This window comes from Nicotiana tomentosiformis, chromosome 9, assembly GCF_000390325.3.
Source record: "Nicotiana tomentosiformis chromosome 9, ASM39032v3, whole genome shotgun sequence".
In the NCBI taxonomy this organism is placed as follows: domain Eukaryota; kingdom Viridiplantae; phylum Streptophyta; class Magnoliopsida; order Solanales; family Solanaceae; genus Nicotiana; species Nicotiana tomentosiformis.
The window spans coordinates 106,262,180-106,283,824 of record NC_090820.1 but is presented as its reverse complement, the minus strand read 5'-3'; the positions used below and the strand labels follow the sequence as shown (position 1 = coordinate 106,283,824).

At 34.7% G+C, this 21,645-nt stretch overlaps 2 protein-coding genes across 2 annotated transcripts; one reads left to right on the top strand and one right to left on the bottom strand.

The window, feature by feature from the left end:
• The first annotated feature begins 1,379 nt into the window (after window positions 1-1,379).
• On the top strand, window positions 1,380-5,435 carry LOC104085300 (eukaryotic translation initiation factor 4E-1-like). The gene is made up of 5 exons (XM_009589302.4): window positions 1,380-1,687; window positions 3,366-3,531; window positions 3,641-3,766; window positions 4,993-5,058; window positions 5,142-5,435. The coding sequence occupies exons 1-5, from the start codon at window positions 1,419-1,421 to the stop codon at window positions 5,190-5,192; spliced, it is 678 nt and encodes a 225-aa protein (XP_009587597.1). The 5' UTR covers window positions 1,380-1,418; the 3' UTR covers window positions 5,193-5,435.
• Window positions 5,436-5,734: 299 nt separating this feature from the next.
• LOC104085307 (bidirectional sugar transporter SWEET2a-like) lies at window positions 5,735-9,358 on the bottom strand. The gene is made up of 6 exons (XM_009589309.4): window positions 9,225-9,358; window positions 7,678-7,714; window positions 7,346-7,562; window positions 6,787-6,945; window positions 6,579-6,698; window positions 5,735-6,120 (listed from the first exon to the last, which is right to left on the bottom strand). The coding sequence occupies exons 1-6, from the start codon at window positions 9,298-9,300 to the stop codon at window positions 6,010-6,012; spliced, it is 720 nt and encodes a 239-aa protein (XP_009587604.1). The 5' UTR covers window positions 9,301-9,358; the 3' UTR covers window positions 5,735-6,009.
• Between the last annotated feature and the right edge of the window lie 12,287 nt (window positions 9,359-21,645).

Genomic DNA, 21,645 nt, shown 5'->3' with positions numbered 1-21,645 from the left:
ATCCCGCTATACCAGAGTCGATTTTTTTAATAATATAGTCTTGAAAACTTATTCTTGTTCAGGATTTAGCTTTGATTGTGCTTCCTCAAATACTTGTATGTCGTTCTTAATATATATGTTTTTTCAATTTGAAAAATAATTTTACTCATATGATGAATTTTAAAAATAATTTAATTGGATTCTCTTGCTAAATAATTAATTGAAAGATTTAATTATTTGATTTTAGCATAACATATAATTTATTTTCTATTGATTTAGATTCTTTATATTAGTTCATCTCATGTTTGAATATTTAACAATGATTATAATTTTATCCACCATAAATTTTATTTTTAAAGAGTAAAACGATCGAAGACATTCCACTTTTAGATCTTTATGTTTGCAAAATCATTAGTGTGTTGGATCTTACCAACATATTTCTTTCTTTTCTCACACATTTATATTCTTAAAATATTTCTTAGTTGTTCATTAATAAATTGATATATTTTTCTACATTACACGAAAAATTAATAGTAAAAAATTTTTTTTGAGTAGGAAAGCAGTTCAAATATAATATAATAATATATTATCGTGGGGATTTTTTCACATTTTTAACGCTTTATATAGTCTGTTTATCATTACTGTTTTTGGTATTGAATATTATAAAGTGGTAATGTATTACCAATATGGAGAATTCTTATGAAATTAATTTTATTAAAATTTCCTACATATTTTTAATAAGAATTCAATAGACAAGATTGAATTAATTTTAAAATCTTAAATATTAAAAAAATTAACATAGAAGTTATTGTAGCCCAAAAAAAATAAGTTAATATAGTTATGTCCTTTCCCTATGAGTTCTTCTGTTTAATATTTTAGTCTATCAATATTATATTCGTACTTTTATAATAATATATGATCTCCTGTTTCTAAATGGATTTGGACAATATAACATGTTTTCAAATTAAATTGGTAATATGAATTTTTTAAGAAGTATATCCTAAAAGTAATAGGATTACAAGGCTAATATATATGCCCGAAAATAATTATACTAATATGATTCCTAAAGGTAATCATGTAGGATTCCTAACGTGTAGTATTATGTCCTAAAACTAATAGGATTACAATGCTAATGTCTAGAATTCCAATTATGTCCTTTTATTGTGAGTTATTATGCTTAGTATTAAAATGTTATTTTTATAATCTAACATTTTATTCATACTTTTATAATAATATAGATATAGATAAATTCCCTATCTCGGATAAAGTTTATTTAAAGTTATAGTCCAAACTTAAGGGCTGAAAAAAGAAGAAGAAGAAACTTAAGGGACTAGTTTGGTTGTCTCAACTCTCAACTCTCAAGTAAGAAAAAGTTATCTTAGAACGGAAAAACTATTTAAATACCCATTTCCCAAAAAAGCAAAGTACATAACACCAAAATGGCAGGGGAAGCGAAAATGGCAGAGGAATCTGAGAAATTGCGGGTAGATGAAGTAGAAGTAGCCGACGATGGACCTGAAGAAGGAGAAATCGTGGGGGAATCAGACGATACGGTGTCGCATTTGAGCAAAGAAATCAAAGCTAAGCACCCGTTAGAGAATTCTTGGACTTTTTGGTTTGATAATCCTATGGCTAAATCTAGACAAGCTGCTTGGGGCAGCTCCCTTCGCGATGTTTACACTTTTTCCACTGTCGAAGATTTTTGGGGGTACGTATTTGAGTATTTCATATTTCTCGTTGTTGTTTGAGTTATTTTTTGTTTTGTATAATACTATCGTAAGATATTTTCACGACAAGTGTGAGTTGCTCTAGTGGCGATAACACCACACTTTCAACCAAGAGGACATTATTTTGAGTCACCCAAAGAGCAAAGTGGTGATTTCTTGGAAGGAGAGAGCCGAGGGTATGGGGATTTCTTTGAAGGAGAGAGCCGAGGGTATGAGGATTTCTTTGAAGGAGAGAGCCGATGGTCTATCGGAAACATACTCTCTATCCCAGGGCAGGAGTAAGGTCTTAGTACACACTAAACTCACACACCCCACTAGTGAGATTATATTGGGTTGTTGTTGTTATTGTCATAAGATGATTTTCTAGCGCTTCGGTTCTTTCTATTCCATCCCATTTCATTGTGGGATAAGCATCTAATAATAAAATAATAAGTGAAGTAGTCTTCGTCTTACCAATCGGCCCGCACACCATATCGCCCCTTCCCGCCCATTTTGTCTCGCCCTAAATGGAGGTCCAACTCTTCTTGAAATTGCGCTTAGTCTCGCTACCTCTTTAGTTGCCGCCTCCTAAAAGTCAGTGCTTGCCGCAGACCGCTGGACGTGAATAGTGAGGATTTATATAGCCAACCCTAACTTGTTTGGAACTGTAGTTAACTTAGTTTTCATACTTTTCTAGTTAGTTGTGTTCTTTAGTTATAAATCATTGGAATTCGGTCGCTCAGTTATTTACCAATTTTAATTTTGGTTTGTGCATTGAAATAAGTACATTTGACCTTCAATGAATAGATATATGCTCTTTGGTGATGGAAAGAGATAGATAGATAAATTAATCTTGTGTAGTAAATGAAATGGGAGAAGAGTCATAAGGTTTCAGGTTCAAACCCCAGCGAATGCAAAAAAAAAAAACAAGTAAAAAATATTAGGTAGCTTCTTTCTATCTGCCTATGCCTTTGCGGCAGAGTTACTTGTGCAGGTACCACTGAAATAGTCGAAGTTTGTGCAAGCTGGCTCAAATGCCACTGTCATTTGCCAAAAACATCTTGTCTAAAGGAGGAAAAGTGCAAATTGATGGAAATTGAGCGTAAAGAAGAAGTTCTAGTAAAGAAGAGTTAGCCTTGTTAAAATCTTCCTTGCACCATCATGTGTAGGAATGACTTTGAATTTGGTTATATCGTCCGATTTTTTCTTTTGCTTCAAATTTAAGAACCCTATTCATGTTTGTCAAATGCCCATATTAGCAACTAAGGATATATTGCAAATACCATCTTGAGCTAATAAGGTAGTGGATAATGCGTTGGTCTTAGTTTCTCTCCTAAGCAGGATAATACAATAACAACAACAACAACAACAGATCCATTGAAATTCCACAAGTGGGGTATGAGGAGGGTAGTGTTTATATAGACCTTAGTCCTTACCCCTACCTTGTGAAGGTAGATAAACTGTTTTCGATAGACCCTCGGCCTAAGCAGGATAATGCAATAACTATTTAACTAAAAGAAAATGGCAGTTAATTTCTCAACGCACTTGAGTTATCGTACAACTTGAACTATGGCATGCCTATTTTGGTATTCTGCATCATGGATTAGATGTTTTCAAATGCTATTGTCCTGTTGGCTTTTGATGAATCCTTGAACCATGTCGCTCAAATTCTGCAAACAGTGCTTACGATAATTTCCAACACCCAAGCAAGTTAGTTGCCGGAGCAGGCCTTTATTGTTTTAAGCATAAAATTGAGCCAAAATGGGAAGATCCTATATGTGCAAATGGAGGGAAGTGGACAATGAGCTTTTGGAAGGGTAAATCTGATACCAGCTGGCTATACACGGTATGCTGACGACATTTTAATCCAGTTCTTAATGTTAGGGCGCACTCTCCTAAAGTTATTTTCCCCTTCGATATTATTTCAACTCTTATTTTCTTTGGGATTATTGTAGCTGCTGGCAATGATTGGACATCAATTCGATCATGGAGATGAAATTTGTGGAGCAGTAGTTAGCATCCGACATAAGGGGGAAAAAATAGCTTTATGGACCAAGAATGCTGCAGATGAAACAGCTCAGGTAATTTGCTTGTTACCAAGAACCTACTTATATTACTCCGTTTATTTCAATTTATGTGATGCACTTTCTTTTTTAGTCTGTACCAAAATAGCTTTGCGGACCAAGAATGCTGCAAATGAAGCAGCTCAAGTAATTTGCCTGTTACAAATGAAATAACCTATTTATGTAACTTTTTAATTATTAGCGTCAACGACCAAGTTCATTATTTTCGTTAACTGAGTGGATGTAGTGTGATGTTTTTTCATTTATATATCATCTATTCCCATCTTTTTCTTCTTCTTCTTCTTCCCCCCTCGTCTTCTTACCCTTCTTCTTCTTCTCACTCTTTCTAAGTTGAGGGTCTATTGGAAACAACCTCTCTACCTTCACTAGGTAGGAGTAAGGTCTGCGTACGCACTACCCTCCCCAGACTCCACTTGTGGGAATATACCGGGTTTGTTGTTGTTGTTGTTGTATATCATCTATTCCCATCTTGTGATGCCATTTAACATTAATGTCATAAGACAATGTATCTCTATCTATGTATCAAAATTATGGAGACATATTTTTGGTTATTGTTGTGGTATGTGTGTGAGAGAGAGAACATTTGAAGATGCATCGGGGGGGGGGGGGGGGAGTGTATGTGTTCAGCAACAATTTAAATTCGAATAGCCCCCCAAGGATTTGGTTGACTGGGATAGTCGCACATCACGGGCTCGAACCCTGCCTCAGACAAAAGTCTAGTATTAAGTGGCTAAATTCGAATAGTTGTAACTTTATAAATGGTCTTCAATAGTAGTATATCTACCCTTGGAGATTCCGGGTATATATTGTGGTTTTTGCTTACGAAGTAGCAGGCACTTATACTGAAGTATCTGCTTTTCTCTGTCTACTGGGGTTGTTGGATTCTGTGTAATATTCTTGGGCAAAATACATAGATGGCGCCCAAAACTTGGCATGAGTTTTTCATTTAGACACCTTAACTTGGGATCATATCTATGAACAGTTTATGTCGTCAGATATGTGTCAATTGAACACGAATTGCTGACATGGAATAATGCGTGGTCTTCCCCTCTTAGTTTTTTTAACAATTTTGACAAGTTTAAAGTAAACACGAAGGCATGTGTCGTCAAATGCAGTGGAATAACGCATGTTCTTCACCTCTTAGTTTGTTACGTACTTGTTTTTATGATTAGATAAACTTATTGTTAGCTTTGCTTTTATATCATTGTAACTTCTCTTTGCAGGTTAGCATTGTGAAGCAGTGGAAGGAGTTTCTAGATTACAGCGACTCGATTGGCTTCATCGTTCATGTATGACTTCTTAATTATGGTATGCCTTGAAATCAGTTTCTCAAAATTTTTCAAGACTCATAAAGAATCATCTTCCTATTCAGGACGACGCAAAGAGGCTCGGCAGAGGTGCCAAGTATCGCTATACAGTATAGTTTTCTTGCTACAAATGGGGGAATGCAAGAAGCAAAATCTGTACTGGTAAGTTTACAGGCACTAGCTTTGTTTGTAAAATTGTCTGCCATTTGATAAGCTGCCAGTTTGAGTAACTCTTGTATTAAGTGTCTGTACTTTTAATCGAAGAAATTTGTTTTGTTTTGAATTAATGCCTTCGTGATTGGCATGTTCTTCATGTGAGATTCCTCTTTTTTCTTTTTAAAGAATAAATTCTAACTTGACCTTTTTCGTTTTTCTTTTTCTCCATTTTTTATATTATGGTTGAAATAAAAGTGGTTATCAGCATTTTCTAAATTATTATGACTTGCTTGAAAGCGGGATGCTTTGTGCACCGAGTTGCTGCTGTTGTAATGAGTACAACACTTGCCTTCTTCATGAATAAGAGATAAAATTAGATTAAAAGACACGTTCTTTTTGCGAGGTCCCATATTGAAGAATTGCATTTTGCCAAGTTACTTCGACATGATTCTCTCTAATTTGTCGGTTCATGCTAAGTGTTCCTTTAAGTTTGCTTTTTTCGTCAAACAATAGCTGCACTCAATAAAAAAGTTGAGCACATAACAAATCACACCACTTTGGTATACAAATCGCAAATGGGACATCAACTTATGATTGTTACACAAGAAAAGAATGAGAATATAAAAGAAGCAATTTTTGGATGGCTTCTCGACGCGAAAAAATTAGCCAAGCGTGGTGTTTATACCAAACCTATGAATGTAAGACATGTGTCTTCTATATAAGTTTGGCATAAACACCGAATGCGAGTAAGTATTTACCACTTTCCGGTGTATTTTATCATGCATAGGACTCTAGGAGAGGTCTTGTTGGCTCCTCATGGGGTCTGCTATACCTCCAGTACAAGACCAACTGTATGACCCCAAGAATTCCTCCTATTCCATTTGGGACCTGATTCATACACATCAAAATGTTATTCTAAACACACAAAATGATAGCAATCAATGATAAAGCAAGAACTCGAGGAGGGTACAGGCAGGCCGGTGCACAAAGCATCCTGCATTCACGCAGGGTCCGGGAAAGGATCGCACCCCAAGAGGGTGTGATGTAGGCAGCCTACCCTGGCATCATTGGCTGATTCCACGGCTCGAACCCGTGACCTATAGGTCACACAGAGACAACTTGACTGTTACCCCGTTATAACAGGTTATCTACCACTTATTCCCGGTTGCCAGTCAACGCGATTAAAACGAATTACTTGCAATTATCTTTTAAATGAGCTGATCCTGTAAATTTCTTTATACAGTCAGCTTTTAGGACTTAAACACAATTATTAAAAGGGAAACAGAAATTACAGAGCATATATATAAGGAAAAGACTGCATGGAGAAAGTATATCAAGTTACTTACAGAGATAAATGGATCTTGCTTAAACATTCCATAAGCAAAGAAAGAAAGGCTCATAAGAAAAGTTGCAAGAGAGAGGTAAAATGGCATGTACTCAACACTCTTTGTTCTGATCACCAAATTCTGTAAAAGAATATCTAATATTAGACTCATCAACTGACATCAATGAAATATATCTTAATTAGGCAATTGCTCTTCTTGATCAACTTACAATAATGAATAGTGGAGAAGCAAACATGGAAATGAGAGATATGACAAATAAATATCCAACAAAAGTTTGTCGGCTCGGAGGTTCAAATAGACAGATGCTGATGGAAACTACAGCAGCAAATACAGCAAAAACACCGAGCAACAACCCCAACATCTTCAACTGCATTGAACATGTAACATTAAAGCATCGTCTCGTATTAGCAAGTTGTCGTATTAGCTATGTTACTCGTACTCTCCGAAAATGCTGCGGTACCCGTGTCAGATCCTTCAAAAATGTACTACTTTTGGAGGATCCAACGCTCACCCGACGCCATTTTTAAGAGTCTTAGCAACATAGAACAAAAGTGTATTTCTTTAAAGAACATAAATTTTTAGATAAGACAGTCACACAATTCAAGATGGTATCAGAGCAAACGAAGTTCATCTAATAGAATTTGGTTATGCTTGCATGTAAAGGGGCATATTAAAGACATACTTAAGTAAATGAAAGTGTGTTCTCTAACGGCTTAAATTTTTAGATGAGATGGTCATACAATTCAGCGGGAGGTAAAAGATCTGACCTTTTTTTCCCTCTCTGCAAATATGATGAAGATAATTATATAAACGAAATGGAATACTGCTCCAACAGAATTGACTGTGAAAACCAATATAATACCAGGGGATACAATTGGCGTTCCATACCAGAGACATATGAAGCAATTCAAGAGCGTGTAAATATAAGGTAGCCCAGAAAACTGTTCTGTTGACTTGCTTCCGACGATCCTTTTGAATGTTGGTCTGAAATAAAGGAGCGGAAAACATCAGTTTAAATGCGCGCGCGCACACACTCACACATGTATATACGAATCGATATATTAATGTACAATTTTTTTAAAAGATTTAAGATACTTACATTGGTGACACAAATAAAACAAATGCAAAAAGGTTCCCTGCAATATGCATAAACCAAACATTTTGTCACTAGCAAGATTGGAAGGCAATTGAAGAAGTATTGATATCTCAAAGCAAAAACATAATAAGCTTGTACAGTTAGACCTCTTTATAAGAATATCTTTATGTAACTCGTTTACTATAAAAGCCAAGTTTTTTCTCGAAACCGATCTTTTATGTTATGTTATAATATATGTCATCTATAACAACACTTCACTATAGCATCCAAAAAAATGGAGTGTACATCAATTTTCTTCTTATCTTTTCCTCTTATGTATAAAGAATTTAAGTCATACAAACTAGCAACGCAAATAAAAAAAACTGTAGTAGTTTAACATGTGATAGCATGCTAGTTACCATTATTACCGTATTACTTTTAATACTTGCACACACAAAAAAGGAAGGAAATAAAGGAATGACACTAACTTCCATAATAACCAATCCTATCAAAACAGGAAAACTAACGAGATTTCAACATATATTCTTTGATGATATTCCAAAAAATTTCGAAAACTATAAGCAAACAGAGAACTCTCATATGTATAATCAAAACAGGAAAACTAACGAGATTTCAACATATATTCTTTGATGATATTCCAAAAAATTTCGAAAACTATAAGCAAACAGAGAACTCTCATATGTATATATTGCAGTTGAGAGAGGGGTGGAATGAATGAGATGAGTCTCCATTACTTGAGATCACCAAAGATCACGAGTTCGAGTCATCTGAATGAAGAAAACCTTATAGTACTTCCCCTTAAGTGGACCTTCCACACAGTGGCGTAGCCACATAGAGTTCATCGAAAAATTATACTATGCTATATAAAAAATTATACTGTATATATATGTAAAAATTATTTATATATATATATATATATATATATATATATATATATTAAATCTTGAGCGCCCTTCACGAAAGTTTTGGCTTCGTCACCGCTTCCACGGCGTGAATTCAAATTAATCTGGCTAGCGATTACGAATGCATAAAGAAAAATATATATTCCAATGGAGAAAAAGTCAACACAAGAAGAAGTAAGTTAAGATTCTTGGGACTTGACTTGATGTACATCCAAATATTGTCTCCCAGCAAAGTTTCGTGGAATAAAACTAGTTCTTCGTTACACTGACCCAGAGGTCTCGAGTTCGAGTCTTTATTTGTTTATTTCATAGCCTGGTGCACTAAGCTCCGGCTATGCTCGGGGTGTGGGGAAAGGTTGGACCACACAAGTTTATTGTACGCAGCTTTACCCTACATTTCTGCTAGAGGCTATTTGCACGGCTCGAACCCGTGATCTCATGGTCACATAATAACAATTTTATCAGTTACGCCAAAATTTCCTTCAAAGGGTCAGTTACCGGTCCGAAGGGTTCGAGCCTTCAAAATATAGAAATTCCTGATACAATTATGTTTTCCCATATAGAACTCATGCAGCACGAATCTAAATTAATCGGGACAGTAATTCCGACCACTAAAGAAAGCCATAGAATAAAAGAAAAGGCTGGTACCTGCAATCCCAGCTGCATTACTGCAAATTGAATAAGTTGAGAAGAAACCATTTGCTGCAGATATTGACATGTCCATTTTTGCTCAATCAGTTCAAAATTCACATATCACATAAGCAAACTTATAGAACTATTTTTCTTTCTCTATTGGATAAGCGTGGAAGCTTGAATGTATATATATATATATATATATATATATATATATATATATATATAGGAAGTATATATATAGTTTATATGGAAGTACAACCAAATTATGTAAATCAACAGTTGTCAACCATTAGTCGGACCCATCATATTATTTACATTCTTTTTATATGACATTTCTTTGTTTACAAGAATATATAATTAAAGTTAGAACGAAACACTTACAATTTAAAATTTCCAGATTAAAATATATGTCTTTGAAAAAAAAAAACTAAGTAGCTTGTTTATCCAAGCTTTCGAAAAACAAACTAAATTGCTTTTTGTCAAGTACTTTGCTTGGTCAAAATTTGAAAAGTGCTTACGAAAAAAAATTATCTTTTAAGTTTATGAGAAAATAGCTTCTACTACTTTTTTCCCGGAAAACTTGACGAAACACTTCAATTCTCTAAAATAAGCATTTAAAAAAAAATTAGTAGCACTTTTGTTTTCCGATTAGATTGGCCAAACATGTTATAACAAAGGAAAAAGAAAAATGGTAAGGAATAATAAGTTAAATTCCTTCACATAAATTAAAACCACGGGAAAATAACTTTAGGACATCTCAGAGTGGACACTAGACATGGTTTAAGGGGCGGAGCTAAGTGTTGGTAAGAGAGTTAATTGAATTTCTTCCGCCAAAAATTATATTGTAAATATGATTAATTTTCTTTGGTTGATATAAATTATTAAATTCCCTTACTATAAAATAAGATTCCGATATAGTGGTAAAGAGGTTTATAAATTACTTTAAATTACAGATTCAAATTCTAAGTGTGATATTCTAGTATGTTTTAGAATCTCTTCGTATGTTATTATATTTCTGAATCTGCCACTTGCCTACTTATTACAATTCTACAGGTATAAGTAGCTAGGTCTTCTATCTTCTCTTGTTCACTAATTGACTTCACCTTACTAATTTAAAAACCAATGTGAACTTGAGATATAAGGTATAAATAGGGGTGTACATAGGTCGGGTTTGTTCAGATTTTTCAATTATCAAATCAAACTAATGGTGTCGGGTTTTTAAATTTATAAGCCAAACCAAACCAACAAAGTCGGTTTTTTCAATCTCGGTTTTTCTCGGGTTTTTCATTTTTTTTGGATTTTCGAATTTTTTCGGTAAAGTCTTCATAGCATAAAATATGTCACGACCCCAAATTTCCTCCATAGGATGTCGTGATGGCACCTAATCTCTAAGACTAGGTAAACCTATCAATTATGCAAAATAATGGAATCTAAAACTGAAACTCAAATCTCAACATATGAAATAAATAAAAACCGCAATTCAAAATAGTTACAACTCTCAAAACCCTGTAGAAATAAGTTACAAGCTTCTAAGAGAAATACTAAGTGTCTTTATGTATCAAACAACATAATAAGGATAGAAGGGGACTCCGAGGTCTGCGGATGCTAGCAGATATATCTTGAAGTCTCCGCGTACGGCTAGCTCACTGATATCTGGTCTGATAGGACGTACCTGGATCTGCACAAAAAGATGTGCAGAATCGTAGTATGATTACACTACCGCGGTACCCAGTAAGTGCCAAGCCTAATCTCGATAGAGTAGTGACGAGGTCAGGTCAGGCCATACTAAAAATAATAAAAGACAGGGTGAAAAAGTTTAATAATATAATAAAAAAAATGGAAGTGAAACAAGTAACGAGTATGTCACAATTTAACTGCACAGAATAAAGGCAAATATTATATCACGGAAGAAAAACAAAAAAATATGTACATATTCAGGGAAAAACAGAACAATCAAGGCAAGTACACCAATACAAAAATATCAACAAGGGCACTCCCGAGGTACGCCTCGTAGTCCCAAATCATAAATAAATTCACAATATCTCTTTTTCTTATATCACCGTGGGAGCCTTCACATTTAATTTTAAAGATATCATTTTTTCCGAAATAGCATCCCGCATTTTAGCCACCTTTATTACACCGCATGACTTCTAGTAGTTCCCATACTAGCCACGCATATCAAGCCACCCTTATCTCACCGCATGCGTTTCAACACCCAGACCTTATACCACCGCATGCGTGTCAATATCACAATATATCAAAATTTGTACCTCAAGTGCCCAAATATTTCAACTTGCCAAAATAAATCAACAACAACATTATTTTTCACAATAAGGAGCTCACGATTCAATAACAATGAATACAAAAACTCACAAAATATTTGGGAGTGAATAACTCAACAAAAAATAATATTTCACAAATTTAACACTTAGCCTCGATACCAAATTTTTAATGTCAAATACTTCATTTTAATAATAATTCAATTAAGAAATTCAACCTTCAAATAATGAGCACAGAATAAAAGAAATAAAGCTTCAACTAAACAGGTAAAGAAATTAGCAGAAAAAGGTAAGACAAATTTAAAATGTAAAAATAGACCAATGATGATGAATATAACCGAATAAAATTTTAAACCAGAGTTTTTTACATTTAGCCCGTGTACACACTCGTCACCGTACACGACTTTCAACACATCACAATTAATATCAATCCTAATGAGAATTTCCCCCACACAAGGTTAGACAAGTCACTTACCTCAAATCTCGCTCAATCAGTCATGTAGTTTACGTTTTCCTCAATTTTACAACTCCGATCGCCTCGAATCTAACCAAAATAATTTCATACTATAAATATAACTACAAAGAACTAATTTAAATAATGAAACTACGACTTTAGCAAAGAATCGAAAATTCGGCCCAAAAAGTCGACCCGGAGCCACGTCTCGGAATCGTGTAAAAGTCACAAATTACGAACACCCATTCGACCACGAGTCTAACCATACTAGTTTCACTCAAATCCGACTCTAAATCGACATCCAAATCTCAAAAATTTATTTTATGAAATTTTTACAATTTTTTCCAAATTTCCATCTCAAAATATTACTTAAATGATGAAAACAATGATATATTCGTGTATATTGACCAAATTCGAGTTAGAATCACTTACCCCGATGAATTTCTTGAAAATCCCACGAACAATCGCCACAAACCGAGCTCCCAAAGTCCAAAAATAAAAAATGAGATAAAACCCTCATTTATATGGTACCAATCTGATCTCCCAATGTGCTGACCGCACATTTCTTTTGTGCGGTCCGCACATTTAAGGTCTCTGCCGCCGCAATCCAAATTGTATGGTTGTAGTTCAACAACATTTGTACTGCTAGGCTTTAGTAAATTGATCATAACTTTATGTACGAATGTCAAAATGATTAATGGTTTACCTTTCTGAAACCTAGACTCAAGGGGCTACAACTTTCGTTTTTGGATCATCTCTAAATTCCTTGTAGATTAAATGATATAAGCTTCCGAAATGAGACCATTGAATCTGTAGAATCTCCTTTCTGCGGCCGCAGGAGGATTTCTGCGGTCCACACATTTTCAATTACGGTCCGCACATCTTCAACTGCGGTCCGTATATTTTCCACTACCTCCACACTTCGGAAGTTTGCGGCCGCACATCCGCACTCCAAAAATGTATCCTCCGCACTTCAACTGCTCCAAGACATCATCAAAGCGCTGAAATGTCCAAACTCATTCAAAACTCACCCAAAACATATCCGAGGCCACCGGGATCTCAATCAAATACACCAACAAGTCCTAAAATATTATACGAACTTAGTCGAGTCCTTAAATCACATCAAACAACGCTAAAAATATAAATTGCGCATCGATCTGAGTCTAATGAATAAATTTCTACATCCGACGTCGAAACCTATCACATAAAGTCCGATTGACCTCAAATTTTGCACACAAGTCATAATTGACATTACGGACCTACTCCAATCTCTGGCATCGGAATCCGACCCCAATATTAAAAAGTCCACTCCCGATCAAACTTTCCAAAAATTCATCAAATTTTCAACTTTCGCCAATTGACGCTAAAATGACCTATGAACCTCCAATTCAACATCCGAACAAGGTCCTATGACCAAAATCAACCTACAGAGCTATTAAAATTATCAAAACTCTATTTCTAGGGTGTCTTTATATACTTCAAACTACGGTCAATACTTAGAACTTTAACTTCCGTTTTAGGGACTATGTGTCTCATTTCACTCCGAATTCAAAACAAATCCTCCCGGTAAGTTACGTAACCAGAAAATGAAATAGAGGGAGCAGTAAATAGGGGTTCGGGGATAATACTCTCAAAACGACCGACCGGGTCGTTACACTTGTGCTCAAAATATTTCTTTAGTCCTAGTAAAATATAACTATATAATGTATTTTCCAAGAAACTAATACAATAATATGAGATAAGTCATAGCATTATACTAAAATATTCAATAATAAAGATAAAATAATAAAATTACATAAAATAAATATTGCTAATTAATAAGTCAAAATAAAAATTAATATAATCTAAAATACTATATAGGCCATACTAAAATAAGTATAGCTAATAAGTACTAATATTAATTACATAACTAAGCACTAAAGAAATAAGTTATGCATTTTCATTATAAACCAATGTAAAACTAAAATAATTATCCAACACTATCGTCATTTCTAGTCTTGAATTGAATTTCTTTTGTTAGCATTAGTATTGATTTGAACTTTGTTTGAGTTACTACATTTATGGGCTTTAAAATTTATTTACCATTCAAGAATGTTAAGTCTAAACTTGAAATAATATGATAAAAGATAAAACTATGAAAAAGTTTAAGAAATATTTATAAATTACATTACAATAAATATTTATATGTATAAAATATTTTTAAAAATTATATAAATGTATAGTTTCGGTTTGACTTTTTTTAGTTAAAATCAAACCAAACCAATTATGGTCTGGTTTTATTTTCCAATATCAAACCAAATCAAACCAAACCACATCGATTATTTTTTCAGTTTAACTCGGATTATTGATTTGGTGCGGTTTATCAATTTTCTTTGTACACCTTATTTATCGAGTTAAGCTTTTTTTTGTTGAGTTAGAAACGTTAATGTCTATCCCCACGTGTTTGACATCCAAATCTTTGTGTAATCTTACTATCTTAGTGGTCTCATATGATTATATCCTTTCAATTAAATATTATTCTTTTCAGAGTTAAGAAATTTGGTAACCCAATTGAAATTCCTCTGCAATATTCTCAACCAGAACCCTCCCATCTACGACGGTGCATAATTTGGTAAATATCGAATTACCGTACCGAAATAAAAAAAATTGGTATTTGTTATTCGATATTTTGGTATTCGGTATGATATTTGGTTTAATTTTAAAAAAAAATTGGTATTAGGTATGATAATTGGTATTTTAAAATAAAATATCAAAATACCGATACCGTACCGAAATATATATTACATTACACAATAAACATATTATTAATTATAACATAAATATAAAAAATCTAAAATTTTACTTTTCTTTATTTTTTAAGTTCATCAATTAACTCTAAGCAAGTAACAAGATATTTCTAATGATCAAATTTATTCCTTTATGTATAGTTTTCTCTCTTTGGGTTGATATTTACTAGTTTTGGACAAAACTTTTGTCAACAAATATTTTAAGTTTTGTACTTTTGAGTACTTTAATTAAGAATATTACAGTCTATAATTCTACGCACTAGTTAGTATTCAAACCGAAGTTACCGAACCGAATAAACCGAAACCGAAAGGAGAAAAACCAAATCATACCGAATTTAATTAGGTACGGTGTTGGTATAGCATTTTAAGAAACCGAATACCAAAAATATATTACACCCCATATTTTTGTAGTACGTCGTAAATCAATTGATGTAAGCTTGAAAATGAGATCCTCTTTGAAAGTATATAAAGTAATTTAATGATGTTCCGTCCCATTTTCGCAAGCCTTTAAGAGTTATTATTCGGGGACAAATATTTCTAAGGGGACATGTTGTTACACCCCGTACTTCGGACGTCACTGTGATTATAGGATTATCTAATGTAAGCTCAAAAAGGACGAAATCCTTCTACAAGGATAAGAAAGGTTTACCGAAGTCTTAAGTAAGTTAAGATGGATATGAGACTTGTTAATCATGATTTAAATGAGTTTAAAGTCATGATATGACTATATATGATGTTTGGATATGAAATATAAAGTTTGAGAAAAATCGGATTTAAGTTGCGGAAACAATCGACTAAGGATTTGCCTTGTAATGAAGCTTTTTGAGCAATACATTTCGTAAGCTTTATTATATATTTTTGGGACATATTATATACCAAATTGAATGTATTTGAGTCTAGTTTCTAACGCATTTAACCGTTCATCGATACGATATCGGAGTAGAGAGATATCCATATTTTTGTGAGACTGCGCAATCGGCTCGGTTGGGACCCACTTGAGACGACCACAGACCTTATATTTTTTAAAAGATATTTCAGCCTCATTTCAGGTCATTTCTATCCCTAATTTCATCCAAAATCTCTCAAAAACACTCCCTAACATATCCCAAGATCCCAAGAACTAAATTCAAGGAAAATCAACTCAAATCATCCTCAAATGTGTTAAAGACTACAAGAGAATGCTTCAATGATATTGTGGTGTGATTGAGGGCTATTGTGAGCTAAGTTGAGATAGAGTTTCTAGTTGTATCTGCTGTCTAAGGTATGTATAACATCTTCTTGATTGTTCCTAAGGTTAATCTTGTGTTGGTTGTGTTGTTTGAGTGAAAAAACATAAGATAGCACTTGAAAGAACATGGAATATGGTTGTCTTTTTGGTTGGACTTTTTTGTGGCTAAATATATGGTTTGTGGTGGCTGAAAATTGTGAGAAATAATTTGATAATGTTGTGGTTTCTGTTGTTAATCTTTTCTAGGTGTTAATTAAGTTGATTGAAGAAGAAAAGATGAAAAATAAGTGATTGGCGATAAAAATTAAGGTGCTAGACGTATGAGGCTGTTTTGGAAAATATTTTGTGGATGTTTTGAACTAGAAATAATATAGTACATACAAGTATGATGTTACGAAGGTTGTAAACTAATTTATGGAATAAGAGTTGGATTCAGTTTATATCTTGTTATGAGTAAAAACGAGTTTGCCGCTCAATATTATTGTTAAGATAATCGGAGAAACTCATATTGGATTATATTGTTGTTGTTGCTATTGCTGGTATAGTTATTGTTGTTGGGTTGTTGATGACCCTTTGTGGTCTTTGGGATTCATTAAAAATAGGGGAGTTGCTGCCCGATTTTCCTTAAGCCATACGACTAGCCAAATACGATGGTACGACATTATATGTTAACAGCAATATCATTTCACTTGTTGTAGATGCAAGAAGTTGTGTTGAGCTTGGTTGAGTAATGAGGACGAGATCATATAGGTATGTTAAGGCTATCCCTTCTTTCCTTTTGGCATGATCCATATGATACAACAAAACAAGCAAGCATGCCACTTTCACGAATGATTCTATACCTAGAAGTACTAGGGTTACCTATGTTCTTGATTCCCCATATGTCCTACTATCATATTGTCTGTTCATGGGTCTCATGACATTCCGAGAGATCTTATCGACTTATTTCATTATGCACTGCATTAATTTATACATGTATATTGACCCATGACCAGATGGCATTATATACGTGTATAGTATATGTATATGGGGTATGTGAAAAGGTTATCGCGTTATATACGCACCACCACCTGATCAACTAGTATACGTTGATGATTTTGCCCACAGTGGTTGAGATGATATGATGGGATGCCCTAAGAGGCTTGATGATGTTATGTACGCATATACCTATGTATGGTATGGAATTTATACGCACATGCATGACATTATAAATTTTTCATGATTCACAGAGCTTTTCAGAATTACAGGTTGAGTTCTTTACTCCATGTTTCTTTCATGTCTTTTATATACTACTTCCATGCCTTACATACTCAGTATTTTATTTGTACTGGCATCCCTTTTGCATGGGGACGTTGCGTTTTATGCTCGCAGGTCCCGATAGACAGGTTGAGAGTCCTTCTAATAGGCTATCAGCTCAGCGGAAGGTGTTGGTGCACTCCACTTGCTCCGGAGTTGCCTATCTGGTCAGTATGATTTGGACATGTATTGATTGTTATGGTAGGGCCATATCTCAAACTTTATGACATTTATGTACTCGTAGAGGCTTGTAGACAAATGTCATGTATATGGATACTTGTATGGCCTTGTCGGCCTATGTTTTGAGTATTACAAATGATCATGTCGGCCTTATAGGCCCGTATGTCGCATGCATAAGTTTCTATATCATGTTGGGTCATCCTATGTCGAGTATTATCTTATGTTTAATTCTAGTTATATCATGACAGTCTTTCCGGTTCATTTACCCATGATAGTATGATAAGAAGGATACGTTATGTTAGTACTCGGTTGAGTTAGGCACCGGGTGCCCGTCGCGGCCTTACGATTTGGGTCGTGACAAAAGTGGTATAAGAGCAGTTCTATTCTAGGGAGTCTACAAGTCGTGTCTAGTAGAGCCTTGTTTATGGGTGTGTTGTGCACCACATTTATAAACAGGAGGCTACAGGGCATTTAGGACTGTCACTCTTTCTTTTTACTCTAGGTCGTGTGATAGAGCTCAGTTGTAAGAATTCAAACTCCTAAATTTTATTTTATTCGTAATACAACGATATCTACATCCAGAAAGACAGTTGGTAAGAGATTGAATGTGGTTGTGGAAATGTTGAGTTAGAGGAACTCGATTTTGCATCATGCTTATGATGAGTAAATATGAGGTCTTCGGCAGATCATGTGTGTACTAAGATATGTAAGCTTATTGATAAGGAGCCCTAAGGAAAAAATATCTATCCACCCATAGGGTAAAAAGAAATAAGAGAATCAGAAGGTAGATACAAGTTTCGGCAAGTAAAAGAAGCAAGATGAAGAAGGGCACGAGGTACCTAGTTAATGAAGATTATTAGTATTTGCAATTCAGACAGAGAAATACAAGCATTATGAGTTACTTTCAACAGTAATAGAGTTATTTACAATTGGCCACACTCATCTTAATTATGCCCTATGGGAGCCAGTAGATATAGTTTAAGAGAAAGATAGGATATCAAGATCCAGCTGGGGTTAGAGTAACCCAACAATGGTGGATGGATTGTTATCATTAGCTAATATTTCCGAAGATAGTGCAAATGTGGTAATAGATCTCCTTGTGAGACACCTAGATGATGAACTCTAGAATAGTACAGTCAGATATGACTACTAGAATGTTCAGAAATATCAGAAGATAGGCAGTGGAATCCTAGAAGGGATAAATATTTACCTTAGTATGACTCCATCCCCGAGTAAAAAAAAATGAGAATGTTAGGCATTTCGAAGAGCCAGTGAGATGAAGCAAGGGGAGCTAAAAGTTAAGAATATTTTGTTGAAGTTTTTTGAATAAAGTGATAGACAAAACTATTATTCGGAGAATAAGAAGAGAGTAAATGAAGCATCATGAGTAAGATGTGATATATGGGTGATAATGGTAAACCAAAATATGATACGATGAAAAAGTTTATAGTCAAGTGAAGGAAAATATAAGAGGAGACATGCCTTGAAACAATAGAAGAGTATAAGCCATAAAGTCATATCCTTCTTTCGAGAAATAAGTTGGTGACTCCAACGTGATTACCAAAAGGAAACGTTAGACCCCGTAGTAATAGAAATTAGTATGAGCTGGTGAACAAAATAAAATGAATATGAATTAGGGACCTAATGATTTGACAATAGCGGGCATCATGAGAATTTTAGAGATCATGTTCCAGCGATAATAGAATGGACAATAGAAGAATAACCTTTAAAGGTCATTCAGGAAGACGCTTCCCTAAAGCGAACATTGTGAGCAAAGTTAAGCTTAAGGGACTAAGTGTGCCAGTTACACTAGGTGTCACCCTCATGCATAAGAACTTTAGTTATCTTTGGTACTGAAGGGTTACTGCAGGGCGGGTAAGATGTCAGTAAAGATGTGAAAAGATGCCAAAGATGAAGAGGTAACTATGGAATAGTAAAGAAAGAATGCGGTAAAAAGGTGAAAGGAATGAGATTGCATTTATTCAGATCCTACAGAAATGATATGACTCCAGAACATTATGCAAGCATGATGTCGGGGAGAGGCAGTAAGGGTTCCGCACCAGATGATACTGAAAAATAAGTGGGAATGTACACTCGATACATAAGGAGTCAGTACAAGAGGTACGTTAAGACAAAGGACAAAACACAAGAGGGGTTACACAGAATATAGATATGAGAATGGACCAACGAGTAGTCTGTAGTGGATTTAGGAATAGTCTAGTTATGTATAGACAAGAGGATACAAATAAATCAACACATCGTGAAAGATAAACATAGTGATCCCAACATAGGGAATACAGTCTCGCAGATACGAGATCACAATTGTTGAAATATTTTCAGATAGGAGTTGGGGTAGTTAAAGGTACTATATAAGTGTTCCAGAAATACAAGAGAGTGCCACTTGGGAGACATTCAAAATTTCAGTTCAGAAGCAACCCTACGAGCACAAGGGTGCGGACGTATGCAACTAAGGATAATTATAGGCGAGTAAGAACATCAAAGATTCCTTCGGGTATGCGATGTAATAAGCTCGTAGCTTTACAGGAATCAGAAGGTCTCCACTATGTACTACCCCAAAAGACTAGCTGAGGAAATAAGGAAGAAGGTTTCAACCTAAGCATAGTGACATAAAGAAGAAATGGTCTTGTAACAATAGTCTATTGTGTACACTCCATAAGAAAGTGGCACCATCGTGGCTAATGAACGGGAATTAAAAATCAAAGGTGATATTTGAGATCATATAAGTTATAGGAAATTCTAGTATTTATGGGCAACAAGATAAGCCAAGTATTCATGCAACAAGTGGCAGAACGACCAGGAAAAACAATTGCTTACATTTAAAGACAACTGAGAAGCACGATAGGAAATCTATGGTGCTAGCAATTTAAAGGAAGATTGAGAGTAGCATAAATAGATATGTGTAGGTCGCAAGCTAAAGTATGATAGAGCGACAAGATTTTAGTTATACAAGAGTAAGGTTATGAAAATGAGAGTGAGAAGGTGATGAGAACAGGTAAGGCCTCGAGATTAAGTCTATCAAAACAAGAGAGCTGATGGTTTCCATAAGTTATAGAAAGCTCGGTACATTCTAAAGGAACTCAGAGGAGTCTAAGAATATGGGCAATTAGAAGAGATAAAATGTTGCCCTAGTAGTAGAATAAGGGTGTAATGGTGATAGATAAGAGGGTGACGTTTAGGCTTTTTGAATGAGTAATGATTTAAAAAAAAGGATTTCATGAATTGCATAGGATTAGAATACCCATATAAGATGAATCACGCCGGGATGCTATGAAATACGGTTATTGAAGTATAGTATCACCCCTGGGTGGATCAGAAAAATCACTTCAGATGCTCCCCGATGAGACGTGAGCCCTAGTGATAATGTATTACGTAAGAAGTCTCAAGTTATCAGTGGTAGACATAGATCAACATAAAGGTGAATCAACAATAGATGGATAAAAATTCCAAAGTATAAGAGGGGGTTATGATGCCATTCTTTAGATGAACAATAATAAAGAAGCATTAAAGGACTTAGATTTATACATATGGGATAAGCAGTGAGAGAGTAACCTGGAGTTGGGTAGAAGACCTCGGTAATAATAAACCGAAGTAAGTGTTATAGTACGGTATGACCTACCTAGATGCACTAAAGCCATAAGGACAGATAACTAAGGCTAGGAAATAAAATATAGCAATAGTGGTATATTCAAAAAAGTACCAAGCAAAGAACTTCAGTATACATATAGATGCCTAGAGGGACAGCTTGTCATAGTCCTATATATGTTCACAAAGTGAGGCCTAGAGATTGGCTAAAAGTTGGAGGAAAATGAGAGAAGAGTCGCATAGGCGCACATACAAGGACAAAGTCGTACAGACTACATGATAGAAGGTAGCAATAGTTATGAGATTGGAAGAATTCTGACCACAAGTTGTGGCGTGAGAAAGAGACCTAAAGGGGGGAATGCCCTGGCCTTTGGATTTATTCATAGAACAGTTGCCTAGATGGCAAATTAAAGTATTCATAAGAGCCATAGGTTATGAGAATGATAAGCGCATCAGTCAACATTCGAGGACGAATGTTCCAAAGGGGGGAATGATGTTACACCCCATGTTTTTGTACGTGAAAGTATGTCGTAAGTCAATTGATGTAAGCTTGAAAATGAAATCCTTTTTGAAAGTATATAAAGTGATTTAATGATGTTACGTCCTA